This window comes from Rhincodon typus, chromosome 4, assembly GCF_021869965.1.
Source record: "Rhincodon typus isolate 14 chromosome 4, sRhiTyp1.1, whole genome shotgun sequence".
Taxonomy (NCBI): Eukaryota; Metazoa; Chordata; class Chondrichthyes; order Orectolobiformes; family Rhincodontidae; genus Rhincodon; species Rhincodon typus.
Genome location: NC_063335.1, coordinates 32,097,331 through 32,120,964, shown reverse-complemented (window position 1 = coordinate 32,120,964; position 23,634 = coordinate 32,097,331). Strand labels below are relative to the sequence as shown.

Sequence of the window (23,634 nt, the reverse complement as noted above, 5' to 3'; positions counted from 1 at the left end):
CTTTCAACTCAAAGAGACAAAAAATGTAATGAAAATCCTGACTATAACATTAATCATGAAAATAATAGTGGCACAGTGCATCATCACATGATCATTTCTAACCTCAGACATATGTACCTAGCTAAATCAATGAGATAAAAATACACATTGTACTATAATTACTGAAGTACAAGTGCGTGTAGACACAAAGTATCCAAGACATACAGTCACACTAAAGAACAAAGGTCTGATGTGAAAATATGGTGAAGAGATCAGTGTTGCTGTAATAGATGTCTGCTAAAGGGTTAAGATAAGAAATTTTATTGAAATAGGATACATCAGACAGTTATTTATGCACATCATCCAGAATAAAAATCATTAAATCATGACAAACAAAAATCTGGTACAAAAGTATTAAAAACATATAGCATCATGTTAAAGGAGTGACTTTTGACATACAAAATGTTTAAAATTGGTTTAATTTTCAAGTGTAATTGCAGAGTATAATTTGGATTTCATGATCATCATGGTGACCAAGACTGGAGCAACAAAATTGAGAGCTGACACAAAACAGGGTGAATGGCCTCCTGCTGTACAATAACTATTCTTTGGCTCTGTAAAACTGGCCAGAAAGTCTATGGTAATATTGTTGTTTTAGCAATTAGGCTGGCCAGGACATTTGAAGATCTCTTCTGCTCTTCAAATAATTGTTGTGGACCTATCATATCTGCCTGAAGAGGCAGAGACTCTATGCTTACTCTGCTCTTTGTCTCTTTACAGATGCTGGCAGACCTCCTGCGTATTTCCAATTATTTTAAATTTTATTCAATTTTCAGCATCTGCAGTATTTTGCTTTTATCTCAATATGTGATTTAACCCAAAAGATAGCATCTTCCACTGAGCATCACTCTCTGTACAAGACAACGCAGAGTCAACATAATGCATGTACTCATCTGAACATTAATTTCTAGCAAAGGTGAAATTGCTAACCAAAAAAAAAATCCAAAAGAACTGCAGATGCTGGAAATTCAAAACAGAAATTGCTGGAATAACTCAGCAGGTCCGGCAACAACTGTGGAGAGAAAGCAGAGTTAACGCTTGGATCCAGTGACCCTCCTCCAGAACGGATTTTAGCTAGGAAAAGATTGGTAGATATCCTGAAGTTGGGGTGGGGAAGTAAATGATAGGTAGAGATAGAGCCCAGAGAATGAAGAAAAACGGTTGGGCAGATGAAGGAATGGGTAAAGGTCAGCTTGGGAGAATCAACAGCTGAGAGTGGGAAACGCTAGTGGCTGACAATGGGTTGTGGGGGTTGGCATAAAAAGATGGGAGAAGGTCCTCAAGCCCTAAGATTTTTGAACCCTATATTGAGTCCAGCAGACTTAAGGAAAAGATACTGTTCTTCCAGCTTGTGCTCAGCTTCGATGGAACCCTGCAACAAGTCTGAGACAGAGATATTGGGCAGGGAACAGAGTGGTGAAGTGGCAAACAACAGGAAGCTGAGTCTTTTCTGCAGACTGAAGATAGGTGTTCGGCAAAGCCATCACCCAGCCTGCACTTCATTTCCCCAGTGCAGAGGAGACTACATTGTGAGCAGCGAATGCAGATTAGATTGACTGAAGTGCATGTAAGGTGTTGTTCACCTGGAAGGTGTGTTTGGGGCCTTGAGTAGTGAGGAGGGAGGAAGTAAGTGGGCGGGTGTTACATATTCTGCAAATGCATGGAAAGGTGCCATGGGTGTGTGGGGACATATCGGGAGAAGAGGAATGGATCAAGGCATTCTGGAAGGAACGGTCCCTGCGGAACGCTGACAAGGGAGGGGAGGGAAGGGAAGGTGGTGGTGTGTCTGGAGGTGGCAGAAATAGTAGCTAATAATCCTCTGGACGTGGAGGAGGCAAGCGATCATGGCCTGCCGTTCAATGGTGGGGTCGTGGTCCATAGATAAGAGGCACAGTCCGAGTACGAGTGCTCAGCCTCTGCAATGCAGAGGTCAGTACACCAGACAGCAACAGCACTCACCCTTGTCAACAGGCTTGATGGCAACGGGAGGGTTGCATCGGAAGTACAGAGTGCAGTCAGTTCACAACAAATTGATAAGGGGGTTCAGAAATTGAGGCAACCGTGTCACATCAGTAGTTCTTGATGAACAGGTGGAGTACAGGTAAAAGGCCAGAGGGAGAAGTCCGGGTAAAGGAAGTGTGTTGAGGGGGCAAAGGCATCTGTGGGACGGGGAGAGGACTCTTGTCAAAAGACATTGCATCCTTTGCTCAGCAGTAGCATTGGAAAATTATACTGAAGGGATCAAATTAATGAACTTTGCAATCTAGTTACATCAAGCCATCCAGCCTACACGTGCCTCCACAAAGTCACCAACAGACAGGCTCCTGTCATCACTTAAAATGGTAAACAAGCAGTACCAAAATATCCACAAAATATTACATATCATTCGCTAACAGTTCCCAGTCAAAGCTAATGAAATTTGAGAGTTCACACTGACAGGTGCAGAATTGCAAGTCAAAACATTTTATTCCAACTTTGTGCAGATCATTGGAGAAGCTCAATTTAAAACAGTGAAGTTTTAGGCATCTTACTTTAAAAAGGGACAATGATTCGACGTCTTGGATCACTTATACATTAGGAAAGATTTGCAGAGCTGCAAAGAACAAAATTGACAGGAGTGATCCAGCTCAAGGCTAGAGGTAACTAACTCTTTGGAAAGGTACTAGATCAAATGAGTCCTGACATGAAGTTAGAACCAAAAGGCTGCGTGACATAATCAAATGCTTCACCCGAAGTAATAGTTTGTCTCAGAAAAGTATGCAAAGTCAATAACTGAAAATGAGAACAGATATATATTTGAATGCAGTGTAATGATTAATGAAAACTTATTTTAAAGTTCTGTTTTAGACTAGATTGAGAGATATGAAATACTGTATATTAAAGATATTGGCTTAATATGCCAAGTGCCCTTTTCTCAATTTGTGCTGAGTTAACATATGACACACTACCGAGGGTAATACTAGACTTCACCTCAAGAAAATATTGAGTAATGTAATAATTCAGTAACAAGCTTTCTTTAAAAATATGCAATGTTAAAAATATGAAAATTAGATTTGGATGTCGATGATACTAGGTGGTAAGTGAGGACCCTATCACTGTTGTGGGATGGAAGTGAAGGGGTGAGGGCCGAAGTGCTGGAAATGGGTCGGACATGACTGAGGGCATATCATTCTGCAAAAATCGTAAATAAGTATCAAGCTAACTAGAACAAAAACACACCTTCTCAGCTCTATCCTGTACCAAACAAATGTACTGTAGGTTTGACTATGCAAATGATTCAAGAGTACATGCATGCAGTTAGGATCAAAATCTTTACTGAAAAGAACCTTGGGTTAGTTCGGGATATTTTTTCCCCCATCAGAACCAAAACATTAATACTACTAAATAGCACAACTGGAGCAATGAAACTTACAAATAAAATTAACACATTCTCCAATTTCTTAACAAAACATTCTCATTACAAATGCTTATATTTCAACTCAAAGAGCACATCAGCCCAAGAGCTTACATGATGCTTAAAACAGAGAAAAGGAAAAACACAGCAACAGAAAAAAACATTGCATGCAAACACAAATTCAAGTGCTACAATCAGAACTACAAACATCCAACACTAATGATAAGGGAGCTCAACAACATGCCATTCAGAGAGGTTACCAGTGTCAGTCTTCGCTAGGAAAGCTCAGTTCCAGTTGAACTTGCAGTGTTGATGCACAGCTTCTGTGCCAAGATGGAAGAATCAACAGTTAAAAAGCAGTACATTTGTCAACTGTTCACAGTATTAGGCAAAATCAATACACAGATCTTCTGTACTTTAATGTCAGTATTTACATATTCATGGATGAGGGCCATGGAGAATGCAAAATTATAAGGCACTTGATTACGAAATATTTAGCTGTCAAAGTAAATTACATAGAGTTGATTTCTCTCAAACAAACAATGAAATAACTCAGTCGTCCAAGTAGAAAACTGAATACCGCACCCTCACCACTAAACATTGTTTTGTACTTTAGGTTAACACATTTTCAAAATCTATCAGCATTAAGAATAGTATTCAAACGGCTGTCATAACGGACATTAACATTCGATATGAACTAAGATCATAGTTGGCAACTATTGAGGAATTGGACAATGTAATGAAATTTATGACAAAAACAGTCCTATTTAATGAAAAATATGGGTACATATCAGGCTGTTTGGTTGCTCAACAACAGCAATAAACAACAACACTTCTCAGAACAAGTTAAGCATTAATTGAACAAACAGATGAATGCAAAACATGACAGAAATTCGGTTGACTTGCTCGCCGAGCTGGCTTGTTTTCGTTCAGATGTTTCGTCACCATGCTAGGTGACATCATCAGTGAGGCCTCCGATGAAGCAACGTTGTTCCACTCTGCTTGGAATTTATACTGCCTGGTCCAGTTGTGTCATTTCCGGTTTTGATCTGAATGGGTTTGTATATGGGGTCCAATTCTATATGTTTGTTGATTGCATTATGGGTTGAGAACCATGCCTCTAGGAATTCTTGCGCATGTCTATGCTTGGCTTGGGCTACTATGGTTACATTGTTCCAGTTAAACTGATGGCCTTCATTGTCTGAGTGTACTGATAGTAAGAAATCAGAACACGAACATCAGCTAGCAGCAAAACAACATGACAAACTTTCCTTAATACCAGGATCCTGGCCTCCTCCAGTGTCACAATGACACCAGCCGGAAACGGGAGGAGCAGCACCTCATATTCTGCCTCGGGAGCCTACAGCCCAATGGCCTAAATGTGGATTTTACCAGCTTCAAAATTTGCCCCCTCACCCCCCACCCCCAGCCTCATCCCACGACCAACCCCTCCTCCTCACCCCCACCTCCCTGACCTAACACAACTTGTCCATTTTCTCTCCCACCTATCCACACCACCCACATCACTCCCTACCTGCACCCCACCTACCTACCACAGCCCCACCCTTCCTCCTTCCCTCTCTATTTCTGAGCTCTCTTCCCCTCCCCATTTCTGATGAAGGGCCCTGACCCAAAACTCAACTTTCCTGCTCCCCACTATGTTATATCTGACTCCAGCATCTGCAGTTCTTACTATCCCTGAGAATGAGGTCAAGTATGTTTTCCCTCTTGTTGGTTCCCTCCTCACCTGCCACAGATCTAATCTCGCAGCTATGTCCTATAGAACCCAAGAAGCTCAACCATTAGTGCTGCTTTGAGCCACTCGGTGGTGGACATTGAAATCCCCCACCCAAAGTATATTTTGCGTCTTCAGTACTTCCAAGTGTTGCTCAACATGAAGTGCTTCATCATCATTTGAGTATGTGGCAATCAGCAGAAGCTTTCTTTGCCCATGTTCAACCTGAAGCCATGAGACTTCATGGGGTCTGGTGTCAATGCTGAGAACTCTCAGGGTAACTCCCTCCTAACTGCATACCATTGTACCAGCACCTCTACTGGGTCTGTCCTGCCGGTGGAACAGGACAAATTCAGGGATGGTGATGGTGGTATCTGGGACATTGTCTATAAAGTATGACTCTGCAAGTACGACCATGTCACACTGTTGCTTGGCTAGTCCAAGAGACAGTTCTCCGGATTTCCCCAGATGTCAGTAAGGAGGATTTAGCACACTAAACAGAATGACAAAAAAAAAGACTCTTTCCTAGTACAGAAAGTTTACAGACTTGTCACTCTTTAGTATCAATAATTCTAAACTCTAGTGGCATCAAGCACTTAATGAGATTTAATGACATGATTTATCTGATTTTCAAACTGATTGGTAGACATTGCCATGGAGAATATACATGATGATTAACAGTTAACTTCCAAGACTTGGTTAATTTTAAACATGTGACTGGTCAACATATTGCCCTGATGAATAAGTAAACAAACTCTACCAAAATGCTCATGTGGTATAGTGGTAGCATATTTTCCTGAGCCAGGAGCCCCAGTTTCAGGCCCCATTTACTCCAGAGGTGTGTAATAACCTTAACAAATTGATTAGGAAAATATCCCCATCAATTCTAGCAAAGTATAGATGTATCCAATCAGGCACACAAAGTATAAAAGATTGTTTCCCTTTACATTTGTATTCTTGTAAGCATCCTGATAGGTGCAAGAGAAAAAATCTTGAACAAAATGTTCTCATTTGTCAACTACGTTCAAATTTTATACTATCAAACCATTATGAATTCTGTGTGATGGACAGGCTAGCAGGAACAGTACTCAAATGTGGCAAATTAAAATCTTACCACTATTTCCATGCACTGAACCTGATATTACAATTTCAATATAAGCTTGTTCTTTTGCTTATCACGTGTAAATTTAGGTACATCCTTTCAATTCCACTTCCAAAATGGGTCATGTTTTTGAAAAAGGAGACATTTGTTTATCTTTGCAGTAACTTCAGGTCTGCTTAACAGAACATAATTCGACGTTCTTAAAAGAAACAGTGGTACAGTGGAGAAGATGCAGTAATAAAAATAATCGTAAGCATATTTAATTTAATTAAAAATTGACTATGCATTTCACAAATTCGGTAGCTTCACAGCACCTTTCAACTAATTATAAACATGCCTCTGAACAATTTAACAAAGCATTTGTCTTTCTTAAATGACTAATATTAAAAGTTTACATAGCCAATGTTAAAAATGAAACATCTTTAAGTGTTTAACACTCCTTCCTCTATCTATACTGATGAACTGTTGCATACATCCAACATTTTATTTCAGTCTTTGTGGGCTTTCCACGAAGCTGTCTGCAATAAGCTGGGTTCAGTTCTGATGCACAGGCCAGATGCAGTGGTTCATTACACTAATTTGGAAACAGAACAGCAACATTCCTTCATGCAAGCAAGAACTCTTTATTAAATACTATTCTGCACGATAAATCATTAAGTGAGTTGATTATTCAGTGGGAGAAAAAACAACCTGTCTTAAAAGAGAAACCTTTTATACTTCACATATGTCCCTTAGTTTTAGTTTCAACAACAGCTGGAAAGATCCTTCATGAAATAAAGTACGGATACAGTAACTAACTAGTAAGCTTTTCAAAACGCTAATTTATTGCAGAAACTATCCCAAAATCTGCAACCTCAGGATTCAGTCCAAGCTGGATTTTGGATCTTGCCGACTTATAGAGACAAAAAAATTCAAATTTTAATTCAATAGATAGAATACACTTGACTTCAAGTCAATAAGTTTCTATTTCTATTTAAATATTTATTTGTTAGTACTGAACTCAAGTATTGGTGACAAAAAACACACTCTACTAAAGCTTCTTGCCTTGTGCAAATCAGGACATTTGTCAAGAATAACAAAGGAAAGTTAACATTCGTAGTGTGTGGGAGGACAGTGTTGATCAGTTGGCAGGTGAACTCTGATTGATAGAGACATTGCCATGCAGCATACACCAGCAATAATGATGGAGTTTGCTAGGCTTTTGTCGAAATTTTAAACAAGGCAAGTTGACTCTGATCACAACATTGTCCAGAGCAGTGAAGCAGTCCATGGCTAAATAAGTCTAGGTTTAGGCTGACAAGTGGCAAGTTACATTTCAGCCACACAAATGCCAGGTAATGACCATCACCTGTAAGAACCTAACCATTTCGCTTTGATTTTCAATGGCACTACTATCATTGAATCCCCACTGTCAATATCCTGAGGGCTTACAATTGACCAGAAACTGAACTCAACACACTATGTAGGCACTGTGGTTACATAAGCAGATTACAGACTAGGAATCCTGCAGCAAGAAATTTACCTCTCCACTCCCCAAAGTCTGTCCACTCTCTACAAAGTCAGCAGTGTGATAGAATACTCCACGTTTGTTTGGATGAGTAGAGCACCAACAACAGTCAAGAACCTTAATGCCACCCAGGACAAAACAGCACATTTGACTGGCATCACATCCATAACATTCACTCCCTCCACTACTCAGTAGCAACAGAGTGTACCATCTACAAGATACACTGCAGAAATTCATGGAAGTTCCTTAGACAGCACTTTCCAAACCCGTGATCACTACCTCTAGAAGGACAAAAACAAATATATGGGAACACCATCACTTTCAAGTTCTCCTTCAGTTACTTTGAAAATATATCACTGTTCCTTCAGCGCCCCTGGGTCAAAATCCTGGAACTATCTCCCTAATGGCATTTTGGGCCGAACCTACAGCATATGGACTGCACTGATTCAAGAAGGCAGCTAACCAACTCAAAGACTACTATGGATGGGCAATAAATGCTTGGCCCCACCAATGATGTCCACATCCCCCAAATGGAAAGGAAAATTAACCAGTGAATGGCACCTATTTGGTTCAGTTGAATCAAGTGTACTGTGTGTACACATTCGATCTGCAAAAAAAAGGGCCTGCTAAATTAATAAATATAACATTGTACATGCAAATGCACCAGTCTGCAAACCCAGCTCAACCCTAAATTCATCATCAGCTTAAATTTAGTAAATGATGTCCTATTGGGATCACATTTAATGCGGTGCATGGTTATGATTTTTGAGAGGGGAGGCTGGCTGGGTATGGTCAGAAGCTTACTCGCCATGAAAGGTTACACTATTTAATACAACCTGCTAGTCTTGGCTATATGGCTTATGTATGTAGTTTCACGCATGCAGTGTAATTCAGCTACCATATTATCCATTCATGTGGCATTCAGAACATCTTTTCAGATTGATGGCAGCATCCTGTCAGTGGCAAACACCACTCATGTTACTACTGCAAGGTAGCAGCATGAAACAGCCAGTTTCACCTTTTGCTGAAACTTTTGTAAAAGCCAGCGTAATCTGTGACATAAACACAGAGAATGCTGGAGATGTTAATCAGGTCTGGCAGCATCTGTGGAGAGAGCAAAGTTAATATTTGACTCCAGTAAATATTAACTCGAGGTTGGTTGGCTCGCCGAGCTGGTTTGTTGTTCCGCAGACGTTTCGTTACCATGCTTGGTAACATCCTCAGTGCAGCCTCTAATGAAGCGTCGGTGTGTTTTCCCGCCTGGCTTTTAAACTCTGGAGTCCGTTGCAATGGATTGCCTCACTTCTGGATTTCCTCCGTAGTGGAACGTATATGGGGTCGAGTTCAATGTGTTTATTAATAGCCTGCTTCGTGGAGTGCCATGCTTCCAGGAATTCTCGTGCTTGTCTCTGCCTAGCCTGTCCCAGGATCTTGGTGTTGTCCCAGTCGAAGTCGTGGTTCTCCTTATCCATGTGGATTGAGATGAGTGAGTATCGGTCGTGTCTTTTTGTAGCCAGTTGGTGTTCATGTACTCTTATTGTTGGTGGGGAGTGGGTCCTTAGTCGGGTGAGCACTTGTCGTAGGGTTGATGTGCCACTCTGATGCCCAGCGGTCGTAGAAGTCTCGTCGTGAGTTCTGATGTGTTCCTGATGTAGGGTAGTGTGATGAGTGCGTCGGGGCTTGTAGAATCTTTCTGATGCTGTTCCTGTAGGCATCTCCTGACCCAGTTCTTTGGATATCCATTATTTAAAAGGGCAACAACACACTGCAGCAACATGGAACTACGCCAAGAGGTGGAGGAATACCTCTTCCAAGTGTTCAAGGATAACGGATATCCAAAGAACTGGATCAGGAGATGCCTACAGGAACAGCATCAGAAAGATTCTACACTCATCACACTACCCTACATCAGAAACACCTCAGAACTCACCACAAGACTCCTACGACAGCTGGGCATCAGACTGGCACACAAGCCCACATCAACCCTACGACAAGTGCTCACCCGAACTAAAAACCCACTCCCCACCATGGACAGGACCAATGTCATCTACAAGATCCCCTGCAGAGACTGCGAGAAACACTACATCGGACAAACAGTAAGGAAACTAACAACAAGAGTACATGAACACCAACTGGCTACAAAAAGACACGACCAATACTCACTCATCTCAATCCACATGGATAAGGAGAACCACGACTTCGACTGGGACAACACCAAGATCCTGGGACAGGCTAGGCAGAGACAAGCACGAGAATTCCTGGAAACATGGCACTCCACGAAGCAGGCTATTAATAAACACATTGAACTCGGCCCCATATACATTCCACAACGGAGGAAACCCGGAAGTGAGGCAATCCATTGCAACAGACCCCAGAGTTTAAAAGCCAGGCGAGAAAACACACCGACGCTTCAATAGAGGCTGCACTGAGGATGTTACCAAGCACGGTAACGAAACGTCTGCGGAACAACAAACCAGCTCAGCGAGCCAACCAACCTCAACATCCACAACCCGAGCTACAAATCTACTCCAAAACCTTAAATATTAACTGTTTCCCTCTCAACAGATGCTGCCAAACCTGCTGAGTTTCTCTAGCATTGTGTTTGTTTCAGATTTCCAACATCCACACAATTTTATTTTAATTATTGCAATCTGTGATAGACAAGGCACTTTTCAGGATCAAAATTTAAGTCCTGAGGCCAGTTCATCAGTTTCCACCAGACAGAGCAGCAAACATGAACAGTTCTGAGGAAGAGTTACCGGACCCGAAAGGTTAACTCTGCAGTTTCCTTCACAGATGCTGCCAAAAATGCTGAGCTTTTCCAGCTACTTTGTTTGTGTTCTTGATTTACAGCATCCGCAGTTCTTTCGGTTTTTATTCTGTAAATCAAGAGCTGAAATAATTACCATCATCTATTTGCTAAGGACTCCTCCCATAAATGGTGCACATTTTCCTTCCAGCTATTGCTTCATTAGTTTAAATCAGGAGGAACAATAATTTTGGCTTTAGAAATAGAATTTTGAACAACTTTATCATTCCAAGCAACCATCTCAGAAAGATGATTGCAAGGATTTCATTCATGAACTGACTGGAAAAAATATGCAAGGTGTTGTGCCCTGAGCATATTATAATGTATGATGCACAATTCCCTACATTACAACATGTTTGTCCGTATGCATAGCAGAATCGTCAGTTAGAGCACGAAGTATCTCAATAAAATACTGTCTCAACTCCAGGACGAATCATTAGCTTGATACACACGTTACCAGTTACATGCTGTTGTGCGTGATATGTGGTATCTGCTTATTCATTTCAATTTTGTTTTTAGCTAGGTAACACAGTAGAAGACAGAAAAAAATACCGTGCGTCATGCAATCAACTTCTCTATTCCATATTTGTAATTGAGCAGGTATAATACTAATTCATAAATTAGAAATGGAAATTACTTCTGAATGACAACCACCAGATCCAACCTGTTCATGATGCCATCAAGACAGACTCCCATACTTGCCAAATTAAAAAGGGCAAGAAACAATGCCATTCTTGGAGCAGACTCAAATCTTGATATATAAAACTGCAAAGTCTTACTATGTGAACAGTGCTATCCCCAGTCATTGAGACCTACAGCACAGAGACAGGCCTTTGGCCCAAACTGGTCCATGCCGAGCAAAATGTCCATCCCATTTTCCTAACCCCATTTCCCTGCACTTGGCCCACATCCTTCTAAACCTTTCCGATCCATTAAATGCTGTTAATGTACCCACCTCAACCACTGCCACTGGCAGCTCATTCCATATACGTACCATCCTCTGTATAAAAAGATTGCCCTCAGGTTTCCATGTATTCTTTCCCCTTTTACCTTAAACTGATGCCCTCTAGTCCTCGATTGCCCAACTCGAGGAAAAAGGCTGAGTGCATTCACCCTATCCATGCCTCTCATGATCTTATACACTTCTTAAAGATTCCCCTCGGTCCCCTATGCTCTGAAGAAAAAAGTCCTAGCTTGTCCAACCTCTCCTTATAACTCAGTCCCTTGAGTCCTGGCAACATCCTTGTAAATTCCTTCTGCACTCTTTCCAGTTTAATAACATCCTTCCTATACAAGGTGACCAAAACTGAAGACAATACTCCAAGTGCAGCCTCACCAACGTCATGTACAACTGCATAACATCCCAATTTCTAAACTCAATACCCTGACTGATGAAGGTCAGTGTGCCAAAAGCCTTCTTCACTGCCCTGTGTACCTGTGACTCCACGTTCAGAGATCCGTGCACCTGAACTCCAAAATCCCTCTCTTCCACCACACTCCTTGAGGCCCTACCATTCACCTTGAAACTCCTACCTGGATTTAAGTTTCAAAATGGAACACCTTGTCTATATTAAACTCCATCTGCCATTTCTCGGCCCACTTCCCCAGCTGATCAAGATCCTGCTGCAATTTCTGATAACGATCCTTACTGTCCATGATACCGCCTATTTTAGTGTCATCCGCAAACTTACTAATCATGCCTTGTACATTCTTATCCAAATCATTGGTATAGATAACAAACAGCAACGGGCCCAGCACTGACCCCTGAGGCACATTAGTCACAGGCCTCCAGTCTGACAAGCTTCCTTCCAGTATTCCCTATGCTTCCTACTATCAAGCCAATTGCGTATCCAATTTGCCAGCTCTCCCTGGATTCTATGTGATCTAACCTTCCAGAGCAGTCTACCATGTGGAACCTTTTCAAAGGCCTTATTGAAATCCATATAGACTGCATTTGTTGCCCTATCCTCATGAACCTTCTAGGTCAATTCCGACACCACCTGTACTGTGCCCAAGATATCGCCACTAACTTCCCCAAGTTCCCAAGTTTTCATGTCTTTCTCCACTGTAAACATAGAGGTCAAGTATTCACTGAGGACCTTGCCCATTTCTTGCAGTTCCACGTATACATGTCTACTTTGGTCCTCGAGGGGTCCTATTCTCTCTAGTTATTATTTTTCCTCTTGAGAGGTCTATTCTCTCTCTCTCCCTAATTATTCTCAATGCTGCAATACGTTGGACTGTGTTCTCCGGTTGGTTAAATTAACTCAGTTTGCAAATTAAAGCTCCTTACTTTGAAGGATATTCAAAAGACAAAGTTTACAAAAAATGAAATAGTGTACTTTGAAGAAATTATTAGAGGGCTGCTGAACAGTCAAGGGGGCAAGCCCAGAGTTTGCCTCAGGTGGAATTAGGATGAAACCTTGTGCTGCTGGCATATTCTGAACCACACATTAGCTGTCTACCCAGCTGAGGCAACGGCACACGTCATCTTTCCCCACTCAAAGAAAGTTACCTATAAAAGTCACATTGAAGAAGGGCAGAAAGTCCAAGTATTTCACTCCTTGCATGCATGAAATAGTCAGCCCCTAACTTACTCAAGCAATTTCAACCTCACAGATAAATGTCAACAAATGTAATTGTAACAAAACAAAGAACTGCTGATTGGTTTTGCTTGTGTCTGCTTACATAGTAATTTGTATACCAGTCTCTGCTTAACCAATTTCTTACAATTCACAAAATATTCTGACTTGCTCTCCTTCAGTCTAAACCTCTCCCTTCCCCACATTCAGTTCCAATTATCGAGAATCTGTCACTTTATGACTTTCTGCTTCCTTCTCTGCAATATACCATTTTATATACAGAAAACATCTCACATACATTTCACTGAAAAAAGGACTAATCACATTCCAATTCATACATTTCCATCAACTCTCCAGTCCAATTTTATATCCTTTTACAATTTTTAAATTATGTCCCAAAGGTCCCTTTAGTTTTATAAGTTCTCATTTTCATTAATCAAACCATATATCAAAAGCTTTCTGAAAATTCAGGTCAACAACATCCTTAAGCACCCCCATCTCTCAGTAGCCAGTTATCCAGACAGGAATTACAGCATTTGAACAGAATACATGTAACACTTCTCAACATTCGCATTCAAAATCTGAGTTTCCTCATTGCCTATACAATAAACTTTTGCCTTCAAAAATATCGACGAGTTGTTTAAAAATCAAGCAACACCCATTATTTGTAAACAATTTCTGAATCACGCTGAAATGTCTCAACATTACTATTTAAACTACACACACTATAAACCCAGATAAAACTACACTGAGAGATTGTAAAAACTGCAGATCCTGGAGTCAGAGACAACGCAGTGTGGAGCTGGAGGAACACAGCAGGTCAGGCAGCATCAGAGGAGTAGGAAAGTTGACGTTTCGGGTCGGGACCCTTCTTCAGAACGGTTCTGAAGAAGGATCCTGACCCGAAACGTCAACTTTCCTACTCCTCTGATGCTGCCTGACCTGCTGTGTTCCTCCAGCTCCACACTGCGTTGAAACTACACCCATGTCCTTTTCCAGTGAACACAGCAGTCATGCAACATGGAATTTCCAACTGTTACAACTACATATTACAATTATATAAAAGTAGCACATGGGAATTGCTTATAAATAGATATAAAGGTCACAAAAAATAAGGACATTATAATCAAGATCAACCCTCAAGGCAAATCACACTGTGCAGCACTCACTACACACACCTACGGCTCTCCAGCTATTCCTTCCATTCTGCACAAAGGAATTAAAGTCTGCAGGTACTCACAGTCCCAACACAGAGTGGTAGACTTGAATCACGCTATGCTAGGGGCGTTTTTTAAAAACACTGATTCAGCCTCAAGTGGACTTGTGTCAACAAAGCTGATATCTCCCTTAAGAAAGGCATGAAGGCATTAGACAAGGTGCAGACAAGATAAGAGAATGTTTCCAAGGATAAGGAACTATAGTCATGCAAACAGATGGCAGAATCAATGGTTGTTCTTAGAAAAGATTGATTTGAGTTTTGACTGTTGTCCAATCCTGAGGAATCTGGACACAGTAGATAGAGAAACATTCCATTTGCAAAAGATCAAGAGCCAGAACGCATCAATACAAGATGAATAGCAAAAGAATCAAAGGTGGCAGAAGGAAAACTGTTTTGTTTTTAAATGTAGCCAATGGTTAGGATCAAAATTGTTGAGTATGTAGTTAAACAGATTGGAACTGTTTAGAAAAATGCGAGGTGACCTCATTGGAACATATACGATTCTTAAGGGTCTTGACATGGTAAATACTGACAGAATGCTCTCTCTCATGGGAGAGTCCAGGACCAGAGGGCTCAGGATTGACTCAGATCTCAGAATAAGGGGGTGCCAATTTAAGACTGAGATGAGAGGAATTTCTTCTCTCAGAGGGCTGAGTATCTTTGGAACTCCTTGTCACAGAGCACTGAGGGGACAGAGTCCTTGTGTATATTTTAAATCTACTTACAGGTCTGAAGATCCTACAACTCTCTTCCAACCTCATCCATCAGGCAAAAGATACAGAAGCTTGAACACATGCACCAGCACGTTCAAGAGCAGCTTCTTCCCTGCTGTTATTAGGCTGCTGAACGGACTGTCTAATTTCAAATCTAATGTTGATCTTACTCCATGCACCTCCTGTGCAGCTGTAACCTTGTATGCTTTGCTCTAAGCACCCTGTGATCTGTATGTCCTTGTTTGCTATGATCTGTCTGTACTGTTCGCAAAACAAGACTTTTCACTGTACTTAGACACATATGACACCAATAAATTCAGATCAAATTAAGGCTGAGTTAAATAGATTCTTGATCAGTTAGGGAATCATGGGTTATAGGGAAAAGGCAGGAAAGTGGGGTGGGCGCTGTGGGATCAGCCATGATCCGACTGAATGGCAGAGAAGGCTTCAGGGTCCACTGTTAATATTTCTAATGGTCTTACATGGGCAGTGGAAACAGACTTAATTGTCCAATTCCTACTTGAAAGTCATTTATGTATAAAGAAAAGTAAATAAATGTGCAGGCTGTATAAGGGAATCGGACAAGCCCAGTTGCTCTTATACAGAACAGGATGGGCTATAACTTCTGTTTCTACAAAAGGAGAAACTGAAGGAATTCACAATTATGTAAGTGGAACCACACATCTTCTCTAACATGCAGTTTTAAAAAGAAAGACTGCTGCAAATGCTCATAAATGAAACACGGATATAAAAGCAGAGCTGAGATGTATCTATGATCTCTGAAAAGAGGTAGCATATAATCGATCCGAGAACCAGTACAAACGCTACATGAAAAGCAATGATCACACGGGCACGGGGTGGACCCTGTCTTATACACCCAGCAAACCAGAGCAAGGGGCATTTGACAATATTTTAGTGGTGGGAGGGGGGTAGGGGGCTGAGGGGGTGGGGGAGAGAAAAAGGGGTACGGCAACGGGATACCCACTCGGGGGGGTGAAAGCTCCAACTTTCCTTCGTCCTTCCCCCACAGCGGGTGGGGGTGAATACCGGATCCCGCGGCCCCGCCCCGAGCTGCAGCAGCAGAACCCCCTCTCGCCCCCTCCCAAGCCCAGGCCCAGCCCTCAACCCCATCTCTCTCACCTTTCCTGGATCCTGACGAGTTGGAACGGCTGTTAGCTGTCTTGTTCTTCGAAGTCATGGTTCACTCGTTCAAAATGTGCCAGTGGCTAGAGAAGGATGCGGCGGCAGCCGGGCAACTCTGTCTGTCTGTCTGTCTGTCTCTCACACACACACCCTACCTCAGTCTCCGTCTCGCACTCGCGGCCGTTGGTCCCCACCTGACCCCGAGCCCCACCCCCCTGTCGCCAGGGCGGTGGGGCAGGGAGCCCGCAGACTGATCGACAGCCCCCTCCACCAATCGATCGCAGGCCTCCCGTCAGACTCTCTTTGCTATTGGCTTCCCGGCGGGATGCTCCGCCTCGCTCCCCGCGCCCAGCGAACGTGGCAACATGGAAGCAGGAAAACCTCGCGCGAGAGGGCGCTGCAGAAGCTGAAAAGCGCTGCCGCCATCGTGCTCCACCCCTTTTTGGTTTGGTGGCGCATTGCTGGTATCTTTACCTGTGAGCTGGGAGATCCGAGTTCAAATCCCGGCCGACACCAGAATCATGTAATAAGCTTGTAATATCAACATACATTTTACAAACTCGAGAGCAAGCTCTTGTGGAGTAGTGGCAGTGTCCTTAGCTCTGGGCCAGGAGACGTGGGTTATGGGGTAATAAATTTCTGTACAGTAATATGAATGAAAGAGCTGGACATCTGAAATATTTCTGTGCAGTATTATGAAACAAAAACAGAACTTACTGGAGAAAATCAGCAGAACTGACACCATCTGTGGAAAGTATCAGAGTTAACTTTTCGAGTCCAGTGACTCTGCATCAGAAGGTCAGAAATGACATGACACCAGATTATATACCAACAGGTTTATTTGAAATCTCAAGCTTTCCCAGCGGCGCTCGTTCGTCAGCTGCATCCAAAGAGTCGACACCTCAGTACAGTTCTGAGGAAGGGTCACTCGATCCAAAATGTTAACTCTGATTTCCTTCCACGGATGCTGCCAGACCTGTGAAGTTTTTCCAGCAATTTCTGTTTTTGTTTCTAACATCTCAGTACAGGCTGGTTATAAAATGTTTAAGGGCTCTTACGGTACAGTGGTTGTACAGTGCCTCTGGGCCAGGAGAATTCCTAAGTGTGGGAACAGGCCTTTTGGCCCAACAGGTCCAGACTGACCCTCCAAGGAGCATCCCACCCAGACCCATACCCTATCCCTGCATTTCCTGTGTCTAATCCACCTAGCTGAACATCCCTGAATACTGTGGGCAATTCAGCATGGTTAATCCACCTGCCTTGCATGTCTTTGGACTATGGGAGTAAACCAGAGCACCTGACAGAAACCCATGTAGACATGGGAAGAATGTGCAAACTCCACACAGTCACCCGAGGCTGGAAAAGGATCCGGGTCCCTGGTGCTGTGAGGCAGCAGTGCTAACCACTGAGCCACCATGCAACCTGCTTCATGATGAAATAGGGAGGTCTCTTGTGGTGAAATGCTAGTATCCTAACCTCTGAGCCAGGAGGCTTGGGGTCAACTCCCATCTGATCAAGAGTTATGTCATAACATCTCTGAACAGGTTCAATTGAACTATCTACTTCCAGACACTAATAACTTCTGAGAAGGTGCTAATAGTGGACCTCTCCCTCAAATAGTGTTGGGTACACTTTGCTGTAAAATTAGGGAAATCCAGGGATTTGACTCAAAGACCATCTAAGATTATCCCACAGTGTTCTGACAACCAATTACCCACAAGGAAAGATCATATTGTTTCCAACAAAAGTAAAGAACTGCAGATCCTGAAGTTCAGAAATGAAGTGCTGGAGAAACTCAGCCTGTCTGGCAGCAACTGTGGAGAGCTGGATGCAAATCCCATATCACTCCTTCAGAAGAGATGAAGAAGACAATTTGCATCTAACTTACCCTCCCAGATATTCACATTAAGTCATTGTGATTCTGGTACTAAGATATTGGTAAGGCTACATTTGGAATGCTGCATAAATTCTGTTTGCCCTGCTTTCTTAAAGATGTTATTAAACTGAAAATTGTTGAAAAATGTTTACAGTGATGTTACTGAGACTGGAAGGCTTGAGTTATAAGGAAAGGCTGGATAGGTTGGGACCTTTTTCCTTGCAGCATAAAAGGCTGAGGGGTGACCTTACAGAAGTTTATAAAATTGTGAGGGGCATTGATAGAATGAATAGCCAAAGTCTTTTCCCCAGAGTAGGGAAGTCCAAAACTAGCAGGCATAATTTAAGGTGAGAGAGGAAAGATTTAAAAGGTACTTAAGGAGCAAATTTTTCACACAGTGGGTAGTGTATGTATGCAATGCGATGCCAGGGGAACTGGCAGAGGCAAATACAATTACAACATCTAAACGACATTTGGACAGGTACATGGATAAGAAAGGTTTAAAAGGGATATGGGCCAAATGCAGACAAATGGAATTAGTTCAGTATAGGAAACCTGGCCAATATGGACAAGTTAGGCCACAGGGCCTGTTTCTATGTTATATGACTCTATGGCTCTATAACTGGTTTAACCTGAATCACAGAATGTTGATAAATATACCAAAAGGTTTGATCATACCCTTGCTTTTAATGAGAGGAACATCATGCAAGGAACACAGGAAATAGTATGCAGATACACGAAGAAAGTCGGGAGGCATATGTTACATTGGCCTTTATTACATCAGTCTGGAATAGAAACATAGAAAACAGGAACAAGAGTAGGTTATTCAGCCCTTCGAGACTGTTGCAGCGTTCAATATGATATTAGCTGATCATCCAATGCTGTACTTTATTCCCACTTTTTCCCCATACCCTTTGATCCCTTTTGCTCCAAGAAATAAATCTAACTCCTTCTGGGAAACATTTGATGTTTTGACTTTGACCACATTCTGTGGCAGAGAATTCTACAAGCTCATTACTCTCTGGGTGAAGAAACGTCTCCTCATCTTAATCCTAAATGGCCTACCCTGTATCCTTAGCTGGTTTTGAATGTAAGGAAGCCTATCTACAATTGTGCAGGAGGGCCTTGGAAGAGAACATCTGCGTTACTACTCACATCTGTGTCTCAATATTTGAGGAAGGTTGGATTTTTCTTCAAAGTGATACTGTGAAAGTTCACTGGTTTGGTTTCTGAGATCAGAGAGAGAGTTGTCTGATAATGAGAAGCTGAGTGAATTGAGCCTACACTATTTGGAATTCAGAAGACTGAGAGATAATTTCACTGAAAGATATGAACCCAGAAAGAGTAGAAACTGAGTGGTTGTGTCCCTTGATTGGAGAAAATAGAACAGGGAGAACACAGATGGTTGTGACATGAGTGAATATATTTAAAACCGAAATAAACAAGCTTTTGGTCCCTCAGGAAATCAAGAGATGTTGGAGAGTGGATGGCAAGCTGGAGATGAGGAAGAAGATGAGCCGTGATTGTGTTGAACGGTGATGCCCATTGAAGGGGATGCATGGATGAATATATATCTTATGTCATAGGTCACTGGTCAAATGGAATTAGTAACCAAGATTTGGAATGATATGTGGCAAGTAACAATCACTCCACAGAAGTGACAGGCATTAAAACTATATCTTCAACAAAAGAGAATTTAACCAAGTTTCCTTAATATGCAATGCCATCACCATCACTAAACCCCTCACTATCAACTTCCTAAGATTGCTATTGACCTGAAACCGAACTGGAACAGTTATAAAACTGTGACTACAAGAGTAGGTCAGGGTTTGGGAAGTCTAAAACAGGAATTTACCTTCCATTAGCCCAAATCCTGCCCATTATCGACAAGGCACAAGTCAGTGATGTGATGGAATATTCTCCAATTGTCTGAATGAGTGCAGGTCCAATAATACGCAAGAAGTTGGATGCTATCCAGGACAAAGCAGCACCCTTGGGCCCCAACACTCAACATTCAATTCCTCCACCACGGAAGCAAAGTAGCAGCAGTGTGTAACATCTACAAGATATATTGTGCCAACTTATCAAGGCTCCTTCACCAGCACCTTCCACCTCTACCACCTGGAAGAAGCAGCACAGGCATGGGAATACCACTACCTGCAAGTCCCCTCCAAGCCACACATTAGTCTCATATAAAACTTTATCACCAATCTTTCACAGTCACTTGGTCAAAATTCTGGAACTCACTTCTTACCAATGCTGGATGTACCTAGCCCTCACATGGATGGCAACAATTCAAGACAGTGCCTCACCACAATGGTAATGTGAGATCTATACTCTTGTGAGTAAACAGCACAGGTGTTGTTACATACCTAAATACACAGGATGATAAGAGAGAGCATCTTACTTGAAATGCTACAGACCCAGGCTCCTATTCCACATGATATGATGTCATTCCACACATGCGCAGTTGTTTGACCTAGAGTAAAGACACAATTCACATTACTCTGCATCTTTCCCTGGTTCAATCAGTAATATAATATTTGCAGATGAGCTGGAATCAAGGGCTTCTTACAAGTGAAAATTTTGTCAGCAACAAGTAGCTGATTGGTCTATGGACTAGTGACCAGTTATTGATATCAAAAGCTTTCTGCCTGCCAGTAAACATGTGCTCGGCTCCTAGGTAGCTGAACAGCTTGGGGTTGTGAACAAGATAATAAGATCTCTACAAGCTGAGGAGCTGTCTCTATTTTGTGCAAAAAAAAAACTTTAGGCGTGAAGAAAGCCAATTTATTTTAAATTCAGCAGTTGCTGTAAGCTGTGACTTTTAACTCCAAAGTCAGAGACCATTTATAAGAGTAACTCAGTCACCACGTGCCCCCTACCAACAAGCATCTAGAGAAGACAGAGAAGCAGCATTCCCACTCAGTACAAGAATCATCTCAGCAAACCCTGTGAGCAGGAACCACCAAACTGCTTTCCAAGCCTTTCTCTCTGTCTATAACCCATGTTTCTTTGTTGTCTGTATGTGTATGTAGAGGGAGTGTTTATAAAGGGCTAGAATTTGAACCAGTACAGTTAAATGCCAACCTGTAGCTAGAGTCCTGTTTATGTCATAAATTGTAATTCTTGTTAAGTACAGCAACATGGTGATTACTGTCAACCTGGGTCTAAATGACAGGTAAATACTTCTCAACCTTTGTGCTGATTCTGGGAATACTGGGGATTGATTTCTAGCTCAGTGCCCTAGTGCAGTAACAAAGATGACAATGGAACACTATTATCCAATCAGATTCTTTGTTCTTTGAGGCAGATGTGTCAGACATGTGTGCCGTTCTGTCATTTCCTTATCAAGGAGGAGCTCACGTCTCATCACACATCTAGTCAGGCCCTGTCAAGGTCACTGTGGTCTTGAAGATATTAGCCATTAGATGTTCCCCTAATTTGATTTTTCACCGTGTGAATCTCCAAGGTTCATTGATAACAGTGATACCTACAAGGGAAAGTATTGCACTGTGATTGTGTGCATGTGGGACTCTGATCAACTACACAGCCATGCGGCCTGATGGATTAATGATATTATTCTGGATGGTTTCAGTGCTCAGCCATTGGACCTTCAGGGTATTTCACAATCAGCTACAAATTTCTGCAATGCTCACAGCTGCCTCCTCACCAAGAGTGAAAATAATGTCATTGTGGGGAAGATTCAGAGAGATCTTGAACTTCCTATGATTGCTGAGATCTAACAGATCAAAAACTTCATTCACAGGGAGAAAAAAAACAGTAAATCTGTCAAATGAGATGCACTGATCCAACTCACACACTTCAAAACAGAGGACTGGTGTTACCAATACATTAATTTCCAAGTATTCCTGGTTTTTCCCTCTGGATTCACTCTGGTAGGCATGGGGACACTCAGTATCAGATGGGAGAGATTCATCAACAGGAAGCCCATGTGTGTGTACAGATGTTAACTCTGTTTGTCTCTCCATGTCAGACTTGCTCAGTTTCTCCAGAACCTTCTGGTTTAATTTCAGATCACCAGCATTGCAGTACTATAAGTATCTAATCAGTGGTGGAAACCCTAGAGTTCTGATTTTTAACAAAGAAGAAATTTTGTATCATAATATGTCAAAATTAATAATTGCATTCAATATCTAAAACACACCACAGAAACGACTTTGTGACCTATTGGATGTCATATCCTCCACATTCAGACAGTCCTACACTGTTGCCTTGTGGGAAAACGAGGCAAACTGCTCACATCTCTCACTTTGTGGCTGTGAAGACTGTGGAAACCACCTTCATGTCGGAGGGATCCTTTGGGTCCTTGTCTGGGACATCTCTGTTTTCATACCTGTGGGGCAGCCATCATCATCAGGATCTGAGACACAGATGCACCCTCTGTCAGTAGATCATTGATCCCATCAATGAATGTAGAAACATTCTCTTCCATCACATCCTCAGCTCTTATTAGAGTGTCCCACTAGCTTGAGGAAGCTTTCTGCCACTTCCCCACTACTGGACAACCTCATCACTCGTCCAGGATGTTCAGCAGTTCATGTAATCCATGGTGATCAAAGTCACAGAGGCTGCAGATGTTGTCTGGCGCAAAAGCTGAGGGAGAAAAGCAGTGACAGTATCTCAGTGAAAATGTTGTTTGACATGAAATATTGTTGCAATATCTTGGTTGACTCACTACCTAATCCCTTCCTTTTTTGATAAACCATTATCCCCACTATTGAGTCCATTAGATCATCAATGCATAGAGCCTGTAACTTTGTTTTGACATCTGTATTGGATCTATGCAATACAAACCATTCATGGTTTTGTGTCAACATTGTCACCCATTGACCTGGAGTGGAATTGTTAGAGAAATGGAAAACACAGGATGTGAAACACCACGAGGCAATACCAGATTAAGCATGAGACCCAGACCAACCACACAGGCACCCATCGTTTGTGGCAAGGCAGACACAACATAATGGGCTTCAAAGTGAAGTCAAACAGAATCACAGGCAATAGTACCCAATGAGCTCAATGCAATGTACACTTGCTTTAAACAAAAGGCCAGTGAAATGATATCACCTATCCCAACAGCTTCTGTTGCACTGTACCCACAGTCACTGCTGCAGACGTTAGATCGGCCTTCTTGAGAATGAACTCACAGAAAGTGACTGGCCTGGATGGAATCCCTGGCCAAACACTGATATCCTATGTGGACCCGCTGTCGGGAGTATTTGCTGGCACTTTTAACCCTTTCTTACTACAATCCGATGTCCCCACCTGCTTCTAGAAGACTACCATCTGGCGCCGAAGAAAAATCATGCAGCATGCCTCAATAACTACTACCCAGAGGCTCTGACCTCCGTAATAATAAACTCCAGCCTCCCAGATTGCATTGATCCTTTGCAATTTGCCTACCATCACAACAGATCCACAGCAGACACAATCTCCCTGGCCCTACACTCATCCCTGGAACATTTGGATAACAAGGATACTACATAGACTCCTA

General features: G+C 42.1%; 1 protein-coding gene across 1 annotated transcript in view; it reads right to left on the bottom strand.

Moving 5' to 3' along the window:
* Positions 1 to 16,498, bottom strand: part of unm_hu7910 (un-named hu7910) — a 220,646-nt gene extending 204,148 nt beyond the window's left edge. Inside the window, exon 1 of the mRNA XM_048595703.1 lies at positions 16,241 to 16,498. Coding sequence (XP_048451660.1) covers positions 16,241 to 16,298 — 58 coding nt within the window. The 5' untranslated portion in view covers positions 16,299 to 16,498. The remainder of the gene's footprint in view (positions 1 to 16,240) is intronic.
* Between the last annotated feature and the right edge of the window lie 7,136 nt (positions 16,499 to 23,634).